We start from the raw sequence: 19,550 nt of genomic DNA, 5'->3' as shown, positions 1-19,550 counted from the left end.
TAAAAATTGGGTGCGTATTATACATGGGTACAAGCTTTTTTCCAGCATCAGCATGCCATTTTTAGGGGTGCGTACTATACATGGGGGCGCACTATACACGGAAAAAAACGGTAGTAACCTCAAAAAGTATGAAAGTTTACATTCCAGAGGTTATCAGAACTACAGCTCTCCATTCGGCTCTGGCCATGTTCATCATAATGGAATGTATTTTGTTTTGGATCATCAAAAAGGAAAAACAAACAGGCAGGCGATTTACGCAAGGTGGTCCCACTCATCTTGTTTACGCTGGACCAACATGATATTCTGGACAGCAAACGCTGATGTCAACATTTTAGTCATCATGTGACGAATACAAGGTATGATGCATGATGTAAAAATACAGAGAAATAACAGTATGGCAACTAAAAGAACTGCAACTTTCAAGAGAAGTTGCCTCCAATTGCCATAAAACAGCCACCAAAAGGGATGGACATCCTTGGCTGGGGTTTCGTCCTGGGACATAGCTTTACAGAGGTTCCGAAGTCCTTGTATACTCGATGTGGGTGTAATTATCTCCTGGGATGTAGGTACAACAGGAGGTACCAACTATTTCACACACACCTCCTTTTTCGGCAGTCAGGAGGTCCAAAACCATTCGGGACTGTAGTGCCATTAGTCTCAGAGCTTGCAGTTCTGGTAACCTGTAAGGGCCTCTAGAGTAAAATTGGCAAAGGTCTTCAACCTGTAGTTCATAGTTTCCATTCGGAGAATAGTTTTAGCCACACCCGCCTGTGGGAAGAGTGTGAGTGCCACCTTTTGTCCCGTGCTCCAAAGCTTGTATTCATCTGGTACGTCTGAGCCCCAGACACTGTCGTAGGGATGGAAGGTGGGGGCAACAGCTGCACGTGTCTTTCGCTGATGATGTTCCTGAAAATGTGTCAGACTGAGGAACACAGTGTGATCTGACACATATACGGGGGCACATGTGCCATCCCATTGTCCTGGAAGGACTGCGTAGCCTCGGCGACCACAGAGCCACCATCCCCCTTCGATGATGGAGTGGGGATTTTCGCCTCCTGCTAGGATTTGTCTGATTGCTAAGGTGGTATTCATCGAGGTCTTGCTGGAAGGTTCTAGAAGTGCGGTGGTGATGCAGTGCTTTGTATCTCCCACCTTTATTCCATCAACACGTCTTCGTCGGAAGCACAGGGGATGTGAGATGGTTTCACTCACTTCGAGAGTCACTGGTGCGCGTGTGACGACAGAACTTCTTGACACTATTGTGAATGGCCTTGAGATGTTGTAACAGGGATGGGCGGTTAGTTGTGCCTCATTAATTTCCGACCGTCTGAGTCCTTTGATGGAATTAAACCCAAAAGCCCTTAGTATTGCGAAACACCATCCATTTTTCTCTGGCATGGGTCGGGCATGTAGGACGGGCTGTTGACTTGATCGTGGCATTATGGAACATACATAACATTCAGTTTGATTGTATGTTTCGGCCAACATAGATACATACTGGGACCACATGTTGTCTGCATGGGGTATATCTGGGTTTATCTTTATATACTTTGTCAACAGTTCGGTCGTCATTCTCTTTATTCGAGCGGAAGCTCCACTCTCCCCTTGGGGACCCAGGACACTCCATGTCATTGGCAAGCATGCTACAGCCACAGCACAGACAAGCACTCCTCTGAGTGCCATTTTCCGTTCAGTTCCACAGAGCCACCTGAACCCCTAGGGAGCTAAATGGTCAGGGTTCTTAGTTCTTCACCGGTTTGAGACTGATGCCAAACTATAATTGGCACCCCCTTTGCAGCCGGATACTTCGCCCTGACCGGGGCCTAGGAGCCAAGCACTCTCTGCAGCTTACAGTGGCTGAGATGAATCCAGCTGGGTCTTTCTGCACAGCTGTGGGTGTGGCGAGTAGGACTTGGAATGGTCCCTCCCACCAGGGTGAAGACCACGTCTTTCGTTTGATTACTTTGATGAAGACCCAGTCACCTGGTTTTGCTGAGTCATCCTGTGGAGATAAAGGAGTGGAGGGCAGTAAATTTGCATTTGACACGTTTTCCGTTTGCATGGTTTTGATCATGTAGTCAGCTAGAGTTAGCTCTTCTGTGGCTGTCTAAATCATGTGAGAACAGAAGGAGCCTGTATGCTCTGCCATGAATGATCTCATAAGGGGTTAAACCCTTGCCACAGGGCATAATCCTCATAAAGAGTTTTACAAAATCTAAACATTCGGGCCATGGTCTTTCCGTTTCTGCCATGCATTTGGTTAATGACCGTATTGACAAAATGTGGTCCGTTGTCACTATAAATGGTCTCTGGGATTCCATAACTGGGAATGATGGTCTTGCAGATAGCCTTTGCTACTGTTATAGCATCTGCATTCTTTGCTGGGATTATTTCTGTCCACCTTGAAAAGGCATCGATTAGGACTAAACAGTATTTGTACAGTCCACACCTGTTTAGTTCTATGAAGTCCATACGCGACACTTGGAACGGATATGTTGATACTGGGAATTCTCCTCTTTTCGGTCTTACATAATTACAACATCTTATTCCCTTGTGGATTATTTTTTATACAGACTTCACAGGCTCTACAAAAAAGTTTTGAGTACAAATTGAAACCATAAATTGTAAAGTGTTGTGATATTAGCTCCTGCATCCCCCCTGTCGACACATGAGTACTTCCTTGTGTCGAAATTGCAGCTGCTCTAAAAAGGGATTTAGGGAGAGCAAGCTTATTATTTACAACGTATAGGTCTTTGTCTGTCAGATGTGCACCTTTAACAATCCACATTTTCTGTTCTTGTTTAGGGGCTAAATGTTGCATATCATGCAAGATCTGTGTATTTATTAGTTCTTCCTTTTCTGACGGCAATCTCAGAAATAGGTCTGAGGTTCCGTATTTGCCTATAGCAGCTTTCTTTGCTATTTCATCTGCTAAGGCATTGCCTAGTGATACCAAGTATTTCCTCCGTGTGTGTGCCTCACATTTGCAAATTGCAAGCTTTGTGGGCAACATTACTGCCTGGAGGAGCTGGATTAGAAGTTGTGCATGTGTTATTTGCTTTCCTGTTGAAGTTATCATTCCACGCCTTTCCCATTGTTTTGCAAAATAAAAAACTGTTGAAAATGCATACTAGCTGTCTGTGTATACAATTAGGTCTTGTCCATCTTCTAGAGTACACGCTCTGGTCAGTGTAATGATTTGTGACAATAACAGAGCTGTATAAGACAAATGTCTGGCTGGAGACAGCATATTCATTTTACTTTGAAGTAACAACACATCAACAGCATGTGGTACAAACAGGTCTGTGGGATGGAGCAGCACATATAACTTGAACACATTTTCCACTTTGTTTTCAACAGGTGTTAACCCTTCTGAAATGGGGGTGATTTTCATATAGTTTCTTTTAGGTTCCCGTGTGGATCATGTTTCACACAAATAGGACATGCTTTTTTTTTTTTTTTTTTTTTTTTTAATTTCACTTAAGAATCTAAACCGAAAGTAACTAAAGAATCTAAACCGAAGGTAACTAATAACTCATCCCCCCCTGTTGTCACATAAGTGACACAATTGGGGTTGCCTTAAAAAAGTAATTTTGGCAAAACAGTCTCGTTACTGACGTGGTCAATAACACCTTATCCATTATCGCACCCTTTGTTGTCGGAACTAATGCCATTTTCAATTTGTCAATGCTTCTACTTTTGGTGTCCACGTGAATGTAGCTTCGACTGCTAACGGCTGTCCATGAGCCACTCCTGTCAGTGGCTTAGCAATTTCAGCATAATGTGGAGCCCAAGCTCTGCAGCAATCACAGAAAAAAAACATAAGTTGTTTTTTGTGACAGGAAATATAGCCTGTTTCCTGCCTCATTGCACTGCTCTCCCTTTCGCTGAGAGTAAACCAACATACCGTTTTTTTCCGTGTATAGTGCGCAAAATTTTACTAATTTATTGTCCTAAAATCCGGGGTGCGCATTATACATGGGTACAAAAGAAAAAAAAAAAAAAAATTTTTTTTTAAATTTTTTTTTTTTTTTTTTTTTTTTAAGTCCCAATGATCGTCACACACGCAGGGAGGCAATGGGTCCCATTTTTATAGTCTTTGGTATGGTCTTAACTAGGCTAGATGTAATTTTTTTTGTTGGCGTTGATTTCTCCGACTGCCCATAAACGCACCACCGCGCTTCGTGCGCGCACGGGACAGCAAACGAGCAGGTGATCGAGCAAGCGTCTGATACGAGAGCATTGCGGTCGCATGGAGCGTGTTTGAAGTGAACAGCAGAGAAGAAAGGCAAAGTGTTGTGAAATAAAATGCACAGAACGGATGCGCAAGACACGTCAGCTATATAAAGAGCGAGAGTTGTTTTCTTCCTATTAGTTTCAATTCACAGTTTAATTAGCAGTTTCAATCAGCAAATAACAAAATGCGTATTACAGGTAATATTTTATTTCACAACACTTTGCCTTGTTCCTTTGGTCTCTGCTGTTCATCCTAAAACACAAAGGCGCTCTTTAAGCAATGCGACAGTGAGCGCCCGGCGCGCTGCACCAAATTAAGCTCCCTGCGCAGTGCGCACTGAGGTCCACTTAAATTTTAGAAAGTACATCAGGACTTTAAAAATATCTTCTAAATTTCAGCGACGGGTCTGTCACAATAATCGACCAGCCCGGTGCAGTTGGGCGGTCGGCGGCGCGCTACGGTTGAGCGTTCTCTCGCGCGCTCTCTCTCTCGCTCTCTCTCGCTCTCGCACACACGCAAACCGGATATCATACGGGGGCCGCCATTACAGATGTGCAGAACGGATGAGCAAGACACGTCAGCTATATAAAGAGCGAGAGTTCAGTTCTCTACCTAAATCCGTATTACAGGTAATATTTTATTTCACAACACTTTGCCTTGTTCCTTTCTTCTCTGCTGTTCACTTCAAACACGCTCCATGCGCACGGAGCGCGGTGGTGCGTTTACGGGCAGTCGGAGAAATCAACGCCAACAAAAAAAATTACATCCAGCCTAGTTAAGACCATACCAAAGACTATAAAAATGGGACCCATTGCCTCCCTGCGTGTGTGACGATCATTGGGACTTAAAAAAAAAAAAAAAAAAATTTTTTCTTTTTTTAAAAAATTCATAAAAATTGGGTGCGTATTATACATGGGTACAAGCTTTTTTCCAGCATCAGCATGCCATTTTTAGGGGTGCGTACTATACATGGGGGCGCACTATACACGGAAAAAAACGGTAGTTTACTTCTGGTTTTACTCATCGTAACTTCTGTTACTTGACTTCATTTCCTCTCAGGCCTAAACGCTGCATGAGGAGAAAGGAATCTCATCCCCACGCTTCCTTTGTTTCAAAAGCAATTATCATCAATGTAGACCAAAACTTGACTTTTAGATGAAAGCGTAAAACCAGCCATTCAATTCATGATAACCAGTCAACCCAGGGCTCGAAGCTTATTATTTGCCCAAGTTGCCCTCGGGCAAGTTGGAGAAAATTTTACTTGCCCGAAACAAAATTTTACTTGCCCGAATTTTTTTGGAGTGGATTTTTACTTGCCCGACACATTTTTGCAATAAAAAAGACAACACTATAAGTTTTGCCTTCATATGCCTTCGTATCCGCCAACCGGAAACAAGCTCTGCTGGTGCGCAGGCGCAGAAGAGCCAGGGACGGGTGAGGCAGCATGCATTTAATTACGAAGCGCTTTGCCGTTATCAATGTATTGCAGACTTACACGAGAAACTAACCGCTCCCTAGAAAACAACGGACCAGAAGCGGCAGAAGTTGCGAGAAATTATGCACAAAATCGTCTTTTTACAGCTTGAAAACATGGTATTATGGCAGGGCAAGTTCGGGCAAGTGAGGAAAAATTCTACTTGCCCGTCTGCCATCGCTACTTGCCCCGGGCAATCGGGCAATCGTTAGTTTCGAGCCCTGCAACCACTGTGAAATAAGTCCTATTTACTTTTCTTAGCATTAGATTTGCTCAAGATCACTCTTTCTTCAAAGTTGTTCTGCTAATTTTCCCATAGCAGTCTCCAACAACGTCAACCATTCAACCTGTATCTTGTCAATCATTCATTCCTGCTCATTTGCATCTCTCGCTCTTTCTCACACACGCACACACGCACACAGCTTCCATTATATACTGGTTTCACTCTCCTCAAGCTCTCTGCAAGCTGTTCACACAGTCATACATTATTTTCAATTCACATTCCTCATTTGAATTTGTCCCATCTCAAGGTTCTTGATAAAACAACCCACTCATTCCAATCTTGACATATTCCAAAATTTCACGCAAGAGATGCTTGCATTCATTTGATTCCATAAGCTTTTCATTTCCACAAAATTTGCAAATTTATGGCAGTTTTTCTTCCATTCATTCCTAATGGCACATTCCACGTTTCAGATTTACATTGTCCCAGTTTGAAATTCACATCATTCAGCCCATTCAAGTCACACCAGGGAAAGTTTTCAACATTCTCAAAATCGCTAAATTAAAAAATTATGTTTTCAGTTAAGTTATTAATCCTTTGTATGGCATGCTCAAACTTGGCCAATAAAAGATTGATTGATTAAATTTTCTGCAAAATTTCACAAAATTAATTTTTTCACCTTTAATTTCTACATTTTTCCAACTGATTCAATTCTGCTCCAACATCATTCTGTTGCATCCTCTAAGTATTTATTAATCTTTTATGCCTTCACATGCAATTTCTCCAGAAATAGCATCTTCTAGTCTCAAAATCATTTTGCTTTTTTGTGTTATGGTACAAATCGAATAGACCGCAGTCTAGTAAATTTCCTTGCACACTATTTTAGCCAATTTCATAATTTTAACACATAGACACACAGAAACACACAGAAAACACAAGGACAAGACAAGGGCCCACAATAAAGACAAAATACACAAACATCAACAAACAGCGCTGCGCAAACGTCTACCTCTATTTGATGTGTTGGTTTTACTATTTTTATTTTTATTTTTTCATATTAGTGGCGTTATCTCTCAATAAGGTTTGACACCTGTATCATTCGCATGCTTTGGGGAAATTTAACAGCTTTCGTCATGCTTCTTGTTTGTACAGGAGTTCTAATTGACTGACCATGACATATTTTGCTATTATATGGGGGAGTTTCAGGTCTTTTGCATAGGAGCAGAAAGAGCTTTTTGCCTCAGGCTCCTCTGTTTAACAGTGCGCCCGCGCACTGTGGCTTCATTGTCTGACAAACATACTTGCGGCCTCATCGTTCTTAATGACAATTGCCTCAGGTTTGGTAACTTATTTAACATGTATACTTCTCATCTCCTTATATATACATTGTCAGTAACACTTTGACGGCCCCCCATTTTAATGAATTTAGTCCAACTGTCAAATCTTAGGGATTTCTAAAGCTGGAATGTTTCTTTAGTGGGATAACAACTTTCTGTGGTAATTCATGACAGAAATTCGTTATTTCTTCCCACTATATTACATCCAGCACATACGTGCTACCATTCACACACACATTTACACCGCAGATTTTTTTTAACACAACGAGGTGTATTTACATCTACAAGTTCCATCTGTAGACCGAATTCCTATCACTTGGAATTCACAACAAGGACTCCGCCGCCCTTACCCGGGTACCCTTTTTTCCGGGGACTAAAATACCCCAACCACGCAGCCAACAAAGAGGTCTCACCAAATCTCTGAAAGATTTCTCTTGAAGATTCCGTCAATCGTCGCCGCCGAGAGGTGCTGAACTGGACTTCGCCGGCCTGGTGGATGAACATCGCTCCCCAGGGCTTTCCTTCAGGGTCCTGTGATGACCTCTGCCGTGCACAGATTCGGCGTCTTCAACACTCCTCGGATCAGCGAGCAGATTTTCAGGAATCCCCGTACGGGCCACCACAAAATGTTGGGTTCACAACATTTACCTGAACAGAATCTCACAGAGGCGGGATATGTCTTTGATGGCCAGCGACTTCTGCAGAAGGGCGTACCCCAGCCACACAGCGAGTGTGGTTGAGATCCGCCCCTTCCCTCAGTTTGGTCGTGCCTTTTATTGAGGAACAAACAATGGGGCAAGTGTACATGAATGCAAAGCTTCTTTAGACAGGAAGGACATTCCACAGCACAACAGGATACTATCTCGGACGGAAGCGGTATGGTCGGCTCGTGACTTTAGCTAGACAAATGGGACGGATACCCCTGTGGCGGTCTCATGATCTCCACTTAAATAGGACGTTTGTCTGCTTCAGCTTGGATAGCTAACAATGGGGCTTATTGTATAGCGCGACTCGTGACTCCGGACATGAGTTCCTTAGCCAGCCATATGCTCCAAAGTCATTATCACGAGGCCAAACTGTCACATACTATGGAAAATCTTGCACACATAAGTAGATACACAGAATCCAATGATAAAAAGTATATTTTTCCCAACAGTTCCATTAATGGTGGTCTCCAGGTGGGCAAATCCATCACCATCAGTGGATGGGTCCAACCTGGAGCTGACAGGTTAAACCCTCTCCTTATTTCAGTATCTGCATTTTCAGCGATAAAAACACAGTTGTACAACCAGCTACGTAAAAGCTTTGTCAACTGCTATGTTGTTGTTGCTTTTTAGGTTCCATGTGAATTTACAGTGCGCCTCTAATACAAATGCGGACATTGCGCTCCATTTCAACCCGCGATATGACTTCCTGGCTATGTTGTTGCCAATACCTTCCGCAATGGTCATTGGGGTACAGAAGAAAGAAAGCAAAACTTTCCTTTACCCACTGGCTCTGCCTTCAACCTGCTCATCACAGTCACCAGCGATTCCTACCAGGTTAAAACCTTTTCGTCAGAATTTCGGCAAATTTGTCCCTGCAGTACAAAGTAGTTTATAATTTCATATTTTTCGCCTCTAGATGAACATCAATGGCACTCATTCCATGGAGTATAAACATCGTATTTCATTTTTCCAAGTGGATACCATCGCAATTGATGGAAAAGTGGACATTTCCTCCATAACCTTCAGTAACCCAATGGTAACAACATGATTAAAAACTTTATTTACTAAAGCAATTTTGAGTCTAACCACTTATGTATTGCTTTTAGTTCGCTGGACAGCCAGCATTTCCTGCCCAGCCCAGATTTCCTCCTCAGCCCACTTTTAGGGTGGTGCTCACTCTAACTTATTTTGCAAGAACCACACTGGAGACAAGCAAGTCATTTTAGACACCTGCAGGTGGAGAGTCCACTCGTTGCTGTGCTTACAGCGATGGTCGAAGGAGGTCTGACTCAGGCCTCATCAGGTGCATATTTATTGAGAGAAACAGAGTGGGGTTGAAAGTGGGGGTGTGGGAAGACAGGATGGGGTGAAGCCCCTGGCCTGCTGATTAAAGCATAGCAGGGGGTCTTTTACGACGTTGTGTAAACAAAGCAACTTTGATTGCTTCCTCTGCTAGTCAATCTGTTGAAAAATTCTTAGCACTTTGTTCTACTACTTTTGTTAAGACAGGACAAACTAGGTAAATTATTACAGGTTACATTCCAACATAATCCTACGATGAAGATATTCTGCAAACCCTAACACCCACCTTTCTTTCACATGTAACATATCCAAACCAGGCAAGATTTCCACCTTGTCCAGGATTCCCCCCGCAACCTGGATTTCCATCACAACCAGGATTTGTTCCTGCATTCTTTGTGAGTCTGTTAAAACTATTTTACTGTCATGTACAGCAGAGTTGCACACACAATATTAAAGTACATTTGTAATAGTATTTTTTGGGACAGCGGGACATCCAAGGCTTGTGTACTGTAGAAGGTGTTACCATTAAATAATGACAATGAACCAAAAATTCACTTAGCTTGTTATTCTGTTTTGCTGACTACTGTTATATGATTATAGAGTGTTCCATACAAGGCCATCATCAGTGGAGGATTTAAGACAGGACGACTCATTACTATCCAAGGAACAGTTCACCCTAACGCCACAAGGTTAGCCATTATCAGTTAAAAAGCTTCATTTTTTTAAAGTTAAAAGTCCAAAGACAGCTGCGATAGGCTGATGAGGATTAGTGGTTTAGATTAATTGTTGTGCCTATCTATCAGTGTTGCGAAAGTTATTTTTCTACATGAACTAGTTCAAGGTTCAGTTCACAAATTTTAAAATTAATTTGATCAGTTCATAGTTCATAATTGGAATTTTATGAACTAAGTCCATTGTTAAATAAATGAAAAGTTCATACTAGTTCTTTTGTTTCCCCAAACAAAAAAGAAAACCTGGCATCCTTGAACAAAAGTGAACTCCGGTTCAAAACTGTTCATTGGCCCCAAAATGAGTGCGTACTATGACTATATGTTTAATACAGTATAGAAATTTTGAATCTGCACTAAACTCACTCTGGAGAATGTTTGGCTTTCAATTTGTTTGGATATTTAAAAGGGGGAACAAACTTAACACAACTGTAACAAATCAGGCAGAACGACCAAGAGTGTCACGCTTTGTTTGTTGAAATGAGGGAGAGCGGAAGTGGAAAGCGGGTGCGTTTGCACCGCAGCGTCGCAGAAGGGCGAGGCGTTGACGTAGTCGAGAACGGGCAGTAGGTCGCACCAAAAAGCGAACAGGACGTGAGGCGAATTTGTGGTCTGAGACGAGCAATTGGTTGGGGCAGGCGGTGTTCGGGCGTCGTCAATCAGTTTGAACGGGCAACAAGGTTGGCAACTGAAAACAACCGAGAAGGCCAACAGGCACAACGAACCAACAGGTGTCAGGCACTGGCAAAGATTGACTGGTGTATGGGGTTTAAATAGGGGAGTTGATGAGCCGGGAGCAGGTGTGGTGATCAGTAAACAAAAAATAGGTGTCAGGCAATGAGGGCTGATTGCTCTGGGGGTGTGGCTGTGTCCCATGTAAACAGGGCGCTGACCTGGGTGCTTGGAGAGCAGGCGAGTGCCAATAACGCTTTTGCTAAAGAACATGTAATGTTTTAGTAAATGTCATAGCCTTTCAATAGAACAATTACCGTTTTTTTCCGTGTATAGTGCGCAATATTTTACTAATTTATTGTCCTAAAATCTGGGGTGCGTATTATACATGGGTACAAAGAAAAAAAAAATTAAATTTTTTTTTTTTAAATTTTTTTTTTTTTTTTTTTTTAAATAAAGTCATGGTACAACAAAACCAACAACAGGACTGACCGACAAAGTCGTGGAACAAAAAGACAGGGTGACATTACCAAAGACAGGAACAGAATGACAGTAACACATGCAATGATCCAACGGTGAGCGAGGGGGAGACAGGACTTAAATACAAAACACGTTACATCGATTGAGGTGACACAGGAAGAGCGGGGTGACACGAACAGAAACTATGGCAACCTAGACACATAGCAAAACTGGGGACGAGACATGACAAATCTCCCCCGAAATAAAACTCACCTTTCTTCTTGTTTGTTGTCAATCGCGCATCGCATTCAGCCATCCTGCCCAACACACTTAGTAAAATTCATAATTGACGACACATCGTTTGATGCGATGGTGCAATCCTCGATGGTGTGTTATTGTCAAATATTGTTTGTTTTTTAATCTCCATCGCGGACCGGACGTCATACGGAGGCCGCCATTACAGATGCGCAGAACGGTTGCGCAAGACACGTCAGCTATATAAAGAGCGAGAGTTCTCCACCTATTAGTTTCAATTCACAGTTTAATTAGCAGTTTCAATCAGCAAATAACAAAATGCGTATTACAGGTAATATTTTATTTCACAACACTTTGCCTTGTTCCTTTCGTCTCTGCTGTTCATTTCAAACACGCTCCATACGACCGCAATGCTCTTGTATCAGACGCTCGCTCGATCACCTGCTAGTTTGCCGTCTGTCACAATGTACCCTACACAAATCCGAAACATTTGTTGCGGCTCCGAGTCACGACGAGGGGCAAGTTTTGGTTTCCAAGGGTGTTTTTATTCCTCTTCAACGTCTCTCCCATACAGAGCCGCCGTGTGCGCACGGAGCGCGGTGGTGCGTTTAGGGGCAGTCGGAGAAATCAACGCCAACAAAAAAAATGACATCCAGCCTAGTTAAGACCATACCAAAGACTTTAAAAATGGGACCCATTGCCTCCCTGCGTGTGTGACGATCTTTGGGACTTAAAAAAAAAAAAAAATTAAAAAAAAAATTAAAAAAAAAATTTAAAAAAATTCATAAAAATTGGGTGCGTATTATACATGGGTACAAGCTTTTTTCCAGCATCAGCATGCCATTGTTAGGGGTGCGTACTATACATGGGGGCGCACTATACACGGAAAAAACGGTATTTGCTATGTAAGTGGAGAAAAAATCCAGTAAGATGTAAGTATGTATCTTGTATGACTTTTGGACCATGACAACTCAAAGTGACCACTCAGCAAGGTGCCTGAAAATCAGATTTATGATAACCTACGATGTCCATCAAATCTTTTTCATTTTTCATCTCAGATTCAATGTTAACCTGAACCATCCCATTGGCATTGCTCAACATTATAATCCACGTTTCAATGAGAACGTTGTGGTTGGAAACACCAAACACGGGGAAAAGTGGGACTCAGAGGAACGTGATGGTCCAATGCCCTTTCACAAGGAACAGCCTTTCACGGTATGTTACTCCATTGTTATCTGCCCATAGCTATTCCATCATCTCTATTATACTGTATGTCATGTGTCATGTAAAGTCACATGATAGCACAGTCACTTCTAGCATTAAAATATGCTAAATTGGACTGTCTTGCATGAATTATTATTATTATCTTTAAGTTCCATCCATCCATCCATCCATCCATCCATCCATCCATCCATCCATCCATCCATCCATCTTCTTCCGCTTATACCGGGTCGGGTCGCGGGGGCAGCAGCTTCAGGAGGGACTTCCAGACTTCCCTCCTCAGCCACTTCATCTAGCTCATCCCAGGGGATCCCAAGGCGTTCCCAGGCCAGCTGAGACACAGTCTCTCTAGCGCGTCCTGGGTCGTCCCCGGGGTCTCCTACCGGTGGGACATGCCCGGAACACCTCCCCAGGGAGGCGTCTAGGAGGCATCCTGATGAGATGCCCGAGCCACCTCATCTGGCTCCTCTCAACGTGGAGGAGCAGCGACTCTACTCAGAGTCTCTCCCGGATGACCGAACTTCTCACCCTATCTCTAAGGGAGAGCCCGGACATCCTGCGGAGAAAACTCATTTCAGCCGCTTGTATCCGGGATCTCGTTCTTTCGGTTACGACCCATAGCTCGTGACCATAGATGAGGGTAGGAGCGTAAATCGACCGGTAAATTGAGAGCTTTGCCTTTTGGCTCTCTCTTTACCACGACGGACCGGTACAGAGTCCGCATTACTGCACGCTGCACCGATCCGCCTGTCGATCTCGCGCTCCATCCTCCCCTCACTCGTGAACAAGACCCTGAGATACTTAAACTCCTCCACTTGGGGCAGGATCTCATCCCCGATCCGGAGAGGGCATTCCACCCTTTTCCGATTGAGGACCATGGACTCGGATTTGGAGGTGCTGACCCTCATCCCGACCGCTTCACACTCGGCTGCGAAGCGCTCCAGTGATAGCTGGAGATCACGGCCTGAAGAAGCCAACAGCACCACGTCGTCTGCAAAAAGCAGAGACGCAACGCTGAGGTCCCCAAACCAGATACCCTCAACGCCTCGGCTGCGCTTACAAATTCTGTCCATAGAAATTATGAACTGAATCGGTGACAAAGGGCAGCCTTGGCGGAGTCCAACCCTCACTGGGAACGAATCCGACTTACTGCCGGAAATGCAGACCAAACTCTGGCATCGGTGATACAGGGACCGAACCGCCCTTATCAGTTGGCTCGGTACCCCGTACTCCCGAAGCGCCCCCCACAGAACCTCCCGAGGGACACGGTCGAACGCCTTCTCCAAGTCCACAAAACACATGTGGACTGGTTGGGCGAACTCCCATGCACCCTCGAAGATCCTGCTGAGGGTGAAGAGCTGGTCCACTGTTCCACGGCCAGGACGAAAGCCACACTGTTCCTCCTGAATCCAAGGTTCGACTTCCCGATGGACCCTCCTCTCCAGCACCCCTGAATAGACCTTACCTGGCAGGCTGAGGAGTGTAATTCCCCTGTAACGGGACCTCCTGCAGCACAATCTACATACTCACCTCTCCCCACAACTGCTCTGTCCACACCTCTATCATTGTTGTCACCCACTCACTCTCTTGCAGAGGCCGCGCCCGCACTCCAGGTCCGCGAGGAGGAAGTGTGCCAGATGTTCCGGAGACAAAAAAACAGGAAGGCACCGGGCCCAGACGGCGTGTCACCTTCCTGCTTGAAATTCTGCGCTGAGCAGCTGGCGGCCACCTTTGCACGGATCTTCAACCGTTCTCTGGAGCTGTGTGAGGTGCCCTCGTGCTTCAAGAGCGCCACCATCGTTCCAGTGGCCAAGAAGCCCGCCAGCACAGGTTTGAATGACTATAGACCCGTCGCACTGACATCTGTGGTCATGAAATCGTTCGAGAGGTTAGTGCTGAACCACCTGAAGGAGGTCACGGGCCCCCTGCTTGACCTCCTCCAGTTTGCCTACCGGGCAAACAGGTCAGTGGATGACGCGGTCAACATGGGACTGCACTACATCCTGCTCCACCTGGTCACCCCAGGAACGTACGCCAGGATCCTGTTCGTGGACTTCAGCTCGGCGTTCAACACCATCGCTCCTGACATCCTCCAACAGAAGCTCATCCAGCTTGTGGTGCCTGCCTCCACCTGTCAGTGGATCACCAGCTTCCTGACCAACAGGAGACAGCGTGTGAGGCTAGGGGGCATCACATCTGACACCCGGACCACCAACACTGGAGCCCCTCAGGGGTGCGTCCTCTCCCCACTGCTCTTCTCTCTCTACACCAATGATTTCTCCTCAGGTGACTCTCCTGTGAAGCTCCTGAAGTATGCAGACGACACCACTCCCATCGGACTGATTCAGGATGGTGATGAGACTGCGTACAGACAGGAGGTGGAGCGGCTGGTCCACTGGTGCAGTCAAAACCATCTGGAGCTGAACTTGCTCAAGACCGTGGAGATGACAGTGGATTTCAGGCGAGACCCTTCACCACTTTTACCCCTCACTATCCGCAGTAATACTATTCTCTCCACAGACACCTTCAAGTTCCTGGGAACCACAATCTCTCGGGACCTGAAATGGACCGGCCACATAGACTCTGTCCGGAAGAAGGCCCAGCAGAGGCTTTACTTCCTGAGACAGCTCAAGAAGTTCAACCTGCCGCGAGAGCCTCTGAAGACCTTCTACACTGCCATCATCCAGTCTGTCCTCTGCACCTCCATCACTGTCTGGTTTGGATCGGCCTCCAAACAGGACAAGCACAGACTACAACGGACAATCAGAACTGCAGAAAAGATCATTGGAATCAACCTCCCATCTATCCAAGACTTGTACCTGTCCAGGACCAGGAATCGTGCAAGGAACCCTTCTCACCCAGGTTGTAGTCTGTTTGAACTACTCCCCTCCAGACGGCGTTATAGAGCTCGGTACGCCAAAACCAGCAGACACAGAGACAGCTTCTTCCCCCAGGCTGTTGCTCTGATTAACTCACACCACTCACAGAGTCTCAGAGACATTACTGTGCAATAACATCCTGCTCTTCACACCTTTTTGAATTTGTCTACACTGTTTTTGCCATTATTCACATGTCCTGAATGTTGTTAGTCACCTAAATGTTGAACAGAGGGTGTGTTTTTACCAAAGTCAAAATCCTTGTTTGGCACGCTCAAACATGGCGAATAAAAAAACTCTTGAATCTTGAATCTAATTGGAACACACCCTCCGGTCCCCCTTCTTAAAGAGGGGAACCACCACCCCAGTCTGCCAATCCAGAGGCACTGTCCCCGATGTCCATGCGATGTTGTAGAGACGTGTCAGCCATGACAGCCCCACAACATCCAGAGCCCTTAAGAAATCCGGGCGGATCTCATCCACCCCTGGGGCCTTGCCACCGAGGAGTTTTTTAACTACCTCAGTGACTTCGACCACAGAGATTGGAGAGTCCGCCTCAGAGTCCCCAGGCCCTGCTTCCACAATGGAAGGCGTGTCGGGGGAATTGAGGAGGTCTTCGAAGTAGTCTCCCCATCGACACACGACGTCCCGAGTCGAGGTCAGCAGCACGTCATCTCCACTGTAAACAGTGTTGACGTTGCACTGCTTCCCCCTCCTGAGACGCCGGATGGTGGACCAGACTTTTCTCGAAGCCGTCCGGATGTCATTCTCCATGGCCTCACCAAACTCCTCCCACGTCCGGGTTTTTGCCTCAACAACCGCCGAAGCTGCGTTCCGCTTGGCCATCCGGTACCTGTCAGCTGTCTCCGGAGCCCCGCAGGCCAAAACGGCCCGATGCTTGACGGCATCCCTTAAGTCAAGTCAAGTCAAGTCAAGTTTATTTGTATAGCCCTAAATCACAAGCAGTCTCAAAGGGCTTCACATAGACAAAATTGACAATTATTCTCAAAGCATCACCTGATCTTAAGCTCCCAAAAGGGCAAGGAAAAACTCAAAAAAAACCTACCGGGGGAAAATGAGAAACCTTGAGAAGGAACCCCAGATGGAAGGATCCCCCTTTCAGGATCACCAGGTTGAAATGGATGCAGAGAGGGCACAAATGATACAATATGAAAATCAATGAAATAAAAAGTGGATGGGCGGCTCGGTGGCGCACTTGGGTAGCACGTCCGCCTCACAGTTAGGAGGGTGCGGGTTCGATTCCACCTCCGGCCTTCCCTGTGTGGAGTTTGCATGTTCTCCCCGGGCCCGCGTGGGTTTTCTCCGGGTACTCCGGTTTCCTCCCACATCCCAAAAACATGCTTGGTAGGCCGATTGAACACTCCAAATTGTCCCTAGGTGTGAGTGCGAGTGCAAATGGTTGTTTGTCTCTGTGTGCCCTGCGATTGGCTGGCAACCGGTTCAGGGTGTCCCCCGCCTACTGCCCGATGACGGCTGGGATAGGCTCCAGCACGCCCGCGACCCCAGTGGGGACTAAGCGGTACAGGAAATGGATGGATGGATGGAAAAAGTGGATGTTCATGTCAGAGCAAAGGGCTGCCAAAGGAGCCCTCAATTGTCCTGGCAGTGTCTTCGAGAAGGTTGAGCTGCAGTTCCCCCATCCTAAATTGGCCCACGAGAATCCAGATAGCCGCTGTCAGCATGGGTGCCACCTAACCACCTCCCCGGCCGGGGAGGGGGGAGGGAGGGGGTGGAGAGGGAGAGAAAACAAACTCCAGCCGAATCGGCCACTACAGGTTAGGTAAAGGCCATGTCATAGAAATGTGTCTTTGAACGTGTCTTAAATGTTTCTACTGAGGTAGCAGTCCTAATATCCATTGGTAGGGCATTCCAAAGCTCTGGAGCTCGAATAGAAAATGCTCTAGAGCCTGCAGACATTTTCTTGGCCCTCGGTGTCGCTAAAAGGGTAGCGTTTTGCGAACGAACGTTACGAGACGGAACATAAGAAACAACTAGGTCGACGAGATATGAAGGCGCTAAGCCATGCAGTGATTTATAGGTTAATAGAAGAAGCTTGAAGTCACATCTTAAATGGACCGGGAGCCAATGTAAGTTGGCTAGTATTGGGGTAATGTGATAAAATATTCTTGACCGAGAGAGCAGCCTTGCAGCAGCATTTTGTACTAACTGTAAACTTTTGATGCGGGACTTGGGAAGACCCGAAAATAATACATTACAGTAGTCTAAGCGCGACGTGACGAACGCATGTATAATAGTTTCCGCATCACCGGTCGAGAGGATCGGACGAATCTTTGCAATATTACGAAGATGAAAAAACGCAATTCTGGTTATATTCTTAATGTGCTTTTGAAAGGAGAGAGTTTGGTCAAATATTACCCCGAGATTAGTTACAGTATCGCTCTGAGTGATAGTCTGGTTATCTATAGTTATAGCGGTTTCCTTGAATAAGTTTTTGATAACGAGTTGGACCAATTATCAACATCTCAGTTTTATCTGGGTTAAGACGAAGGAAGTTAAGAGACATCCATTGCTTGATCTCCGCAAGGCACGCCTCAAGATTACAACAATCCCGCGGATCTGTCATCGATAACAGCATATATAATTGGGTGTCATCCGCATAGCATTGAAAACTAATATTATATTTACGTATTATGTCCCCAAGCGGAATCATATAAATATCAAAAAGAATTGGTCCGAGAACCGATCCCTGTGGGACACCACACGTAACATTATAGAGCTCCGAGGACGCATTGCCATGGACCACTCGGTGCGTCCTGTTTGATAGATAGGAATGGAACCAGCCTAGTGCTGAGCCTGAAATACCAACACAACTTTTAAGACGCCCTAATAAAATATCGAAGTCTACAGTGTCGAAGGCAGCACTAAGATCGAGTAGTAACAGTACAGACGAAGTGTTTGAATCCATAGCTATGAGGAGATTGTTAGTCACTTTAGCAAGTGCTGTCTCAGTGGAATGATTAGCTCTAAAACCAGACTGAAAAGTGTCATATTGATTATTGGCGACCATGTAATCAATAAGCTGCTGGGCTACTACTTTTTCAAGAAGTTTTCCTATGAATGGGAGGTTTGAAACTGGCCTATAATTACTGAGACAGTCCGGGTCAAGATTTGGTCGCTTAAGTAACGGTTTAATGATAGCGGTTTTAAAGGCTGTTGACACTATCCCAGAGGAGACAGACAGATTGATTATATTTAAGACGGACGGTCCTAAAATTTGAAATAATTCTTTAAGTAGTTCGGCTGGAAGAGGGTCGAGTAAACATGTTTCGTTTTTCCTTTCGTTTATTTATTTCAAACGTGAAAAAAAGAATAAGCTTGTTGTACACAATAAAAAGACATGACAAAATACATGCATATACATATATACACATACATTCATACATATACATATATATATATACATATAAAAATATACATATACATATACACATACACATGCACATATCCATACACAGAAACTACAAGCGTAGCAATAAAGATATAGCCGCAAAAGAACCATAAATCACATTCACATGTCTGAAAAGGAGTAGGAAGAAGTATAATTTATTTAATCCCACCCCCTATTTAATAATCCCTAAATACCCAGCCATAAATCATTTTGCCTCAGTTATCCCAACAAAGTACTAAATTACCGTTTTTTTCCGTGTATAGTGCGCCCCCATGTATAGTACGCACCCCTAAAAATGGCATGCTGATGCTGGAAAAAAGCTTGTACCCATGTATAATACGCACCCAATTTTTATGATTTTTTTAAAAAAAATTTTTTAATTATTATTTTTTTTTTTTTTTTTAAGTCCCAATGATCGTCACACACGCAGGGAGGCAATGGGTCCCATTTTTATAGTCTTTGGTAACACTTTGCCTTGTTCCTTTCTTCTCTGCTGTTCACTTCAAACACGCTCCATGCGACCGCAATGCTCTCGTATCAGACAAGGCTTGCTCGATCACCTGCTCGTTTGCTGTCTCACAATGTACCCTACACAAATCTGAAACATTTGTTGCGGCTCCGAGTCATGA

The 19,550-nt window shown here is 44.9% G+C and overlaps 2 protein-coding genes across 3 annotated transcripts; one reads left to right on the top strand and one right to left on the bottom strand.

Moving 5' to 3' along the window:
* On the bottom strand, positions 1–8,019 carry LOC133155910 (uncharacterized). Of its 2 annotated transcripts, XM_061281582.1 has the most exons (3): positions 7,920–8,010; positions 7,685–7,814; positions 1–2,002 (listed from the first exon to the last, which is right to left on the bottom strand). In XM_061281582.1, the coding sequence occupies exon 3, from the start codon at positions 1,681–1,683 to the stop codon at positions 658–660; it is 1,026 nt and encodes a 341-aa protein (XP_061137566.1). In that variant the 5' UTR covers positions 1,684–2,002; positions 7,685–7,814; positions 7,920–8,010; the 3' UTR covers positions 1–657. The 2 variants fall into 2 exon arrangements, with proteins under 2 accessions (XP_061137566.1, XP_061137565.1); XM_061281581.1 differs by lacking the exon at positions 7,685–7,814 and having other exon boundaries at positions 7,920–8,019.
* On the top strand, positions 7,947–19,350 carry LOC133155379 (galectin-9-like). Its single transcript, XM_061280646.1, is given in 10 exon segments — positions 7,947–8,029; positions 8,428–8,499; positions 8,609–8,679; positions 8,682–8,812; positions 8,895–9,014; positions 9,085–9,144; positions 9,598–9,675; positions 9,881–9,969; positions 12,453–12,609; positions 14,209–19,350. Coding segments are annotated over 10 exon segments (969 nt in total). The 3' UTR covers positions 14,317–19,350.
* The last annotated feature ends 200 nt before the right edge of the window (positions 19,351–19,550 follow it).

The sequence above is a fragment of the Syngnathus typhle genome, linkage group LG6 (genome assembly GCF_033458585.1).
Source record: "Syngnathus typhle isolate RoL2023-S1 ecotype Sweden linkage group LG6, RoL_Styp_1.0, whole genome shotgun sequence".
NCBI classification, from domain to species: domain Eukaryota; kingdom Metazoa; phylum Chordata; class Actinopteri; order Syngnathiformes; family Syngnathidae; genus Syngnathus; species Syngnathus typhle.
Note: the sequence above shows the minus strand (reverse complement) of the source record. Positions and strands in the feature narration are given on the sequence as shown.

Bases quoted from the DNA above. Each gene is read 5' to 3' on its own strand.
- LOC133155910 (XM_061281581.1), bottom strand. From the start codon at position 1,683: ATGGCACTCAGAGGAGTGCTTGTCTGTGCTGTGGCTGTAGCATGCTTG.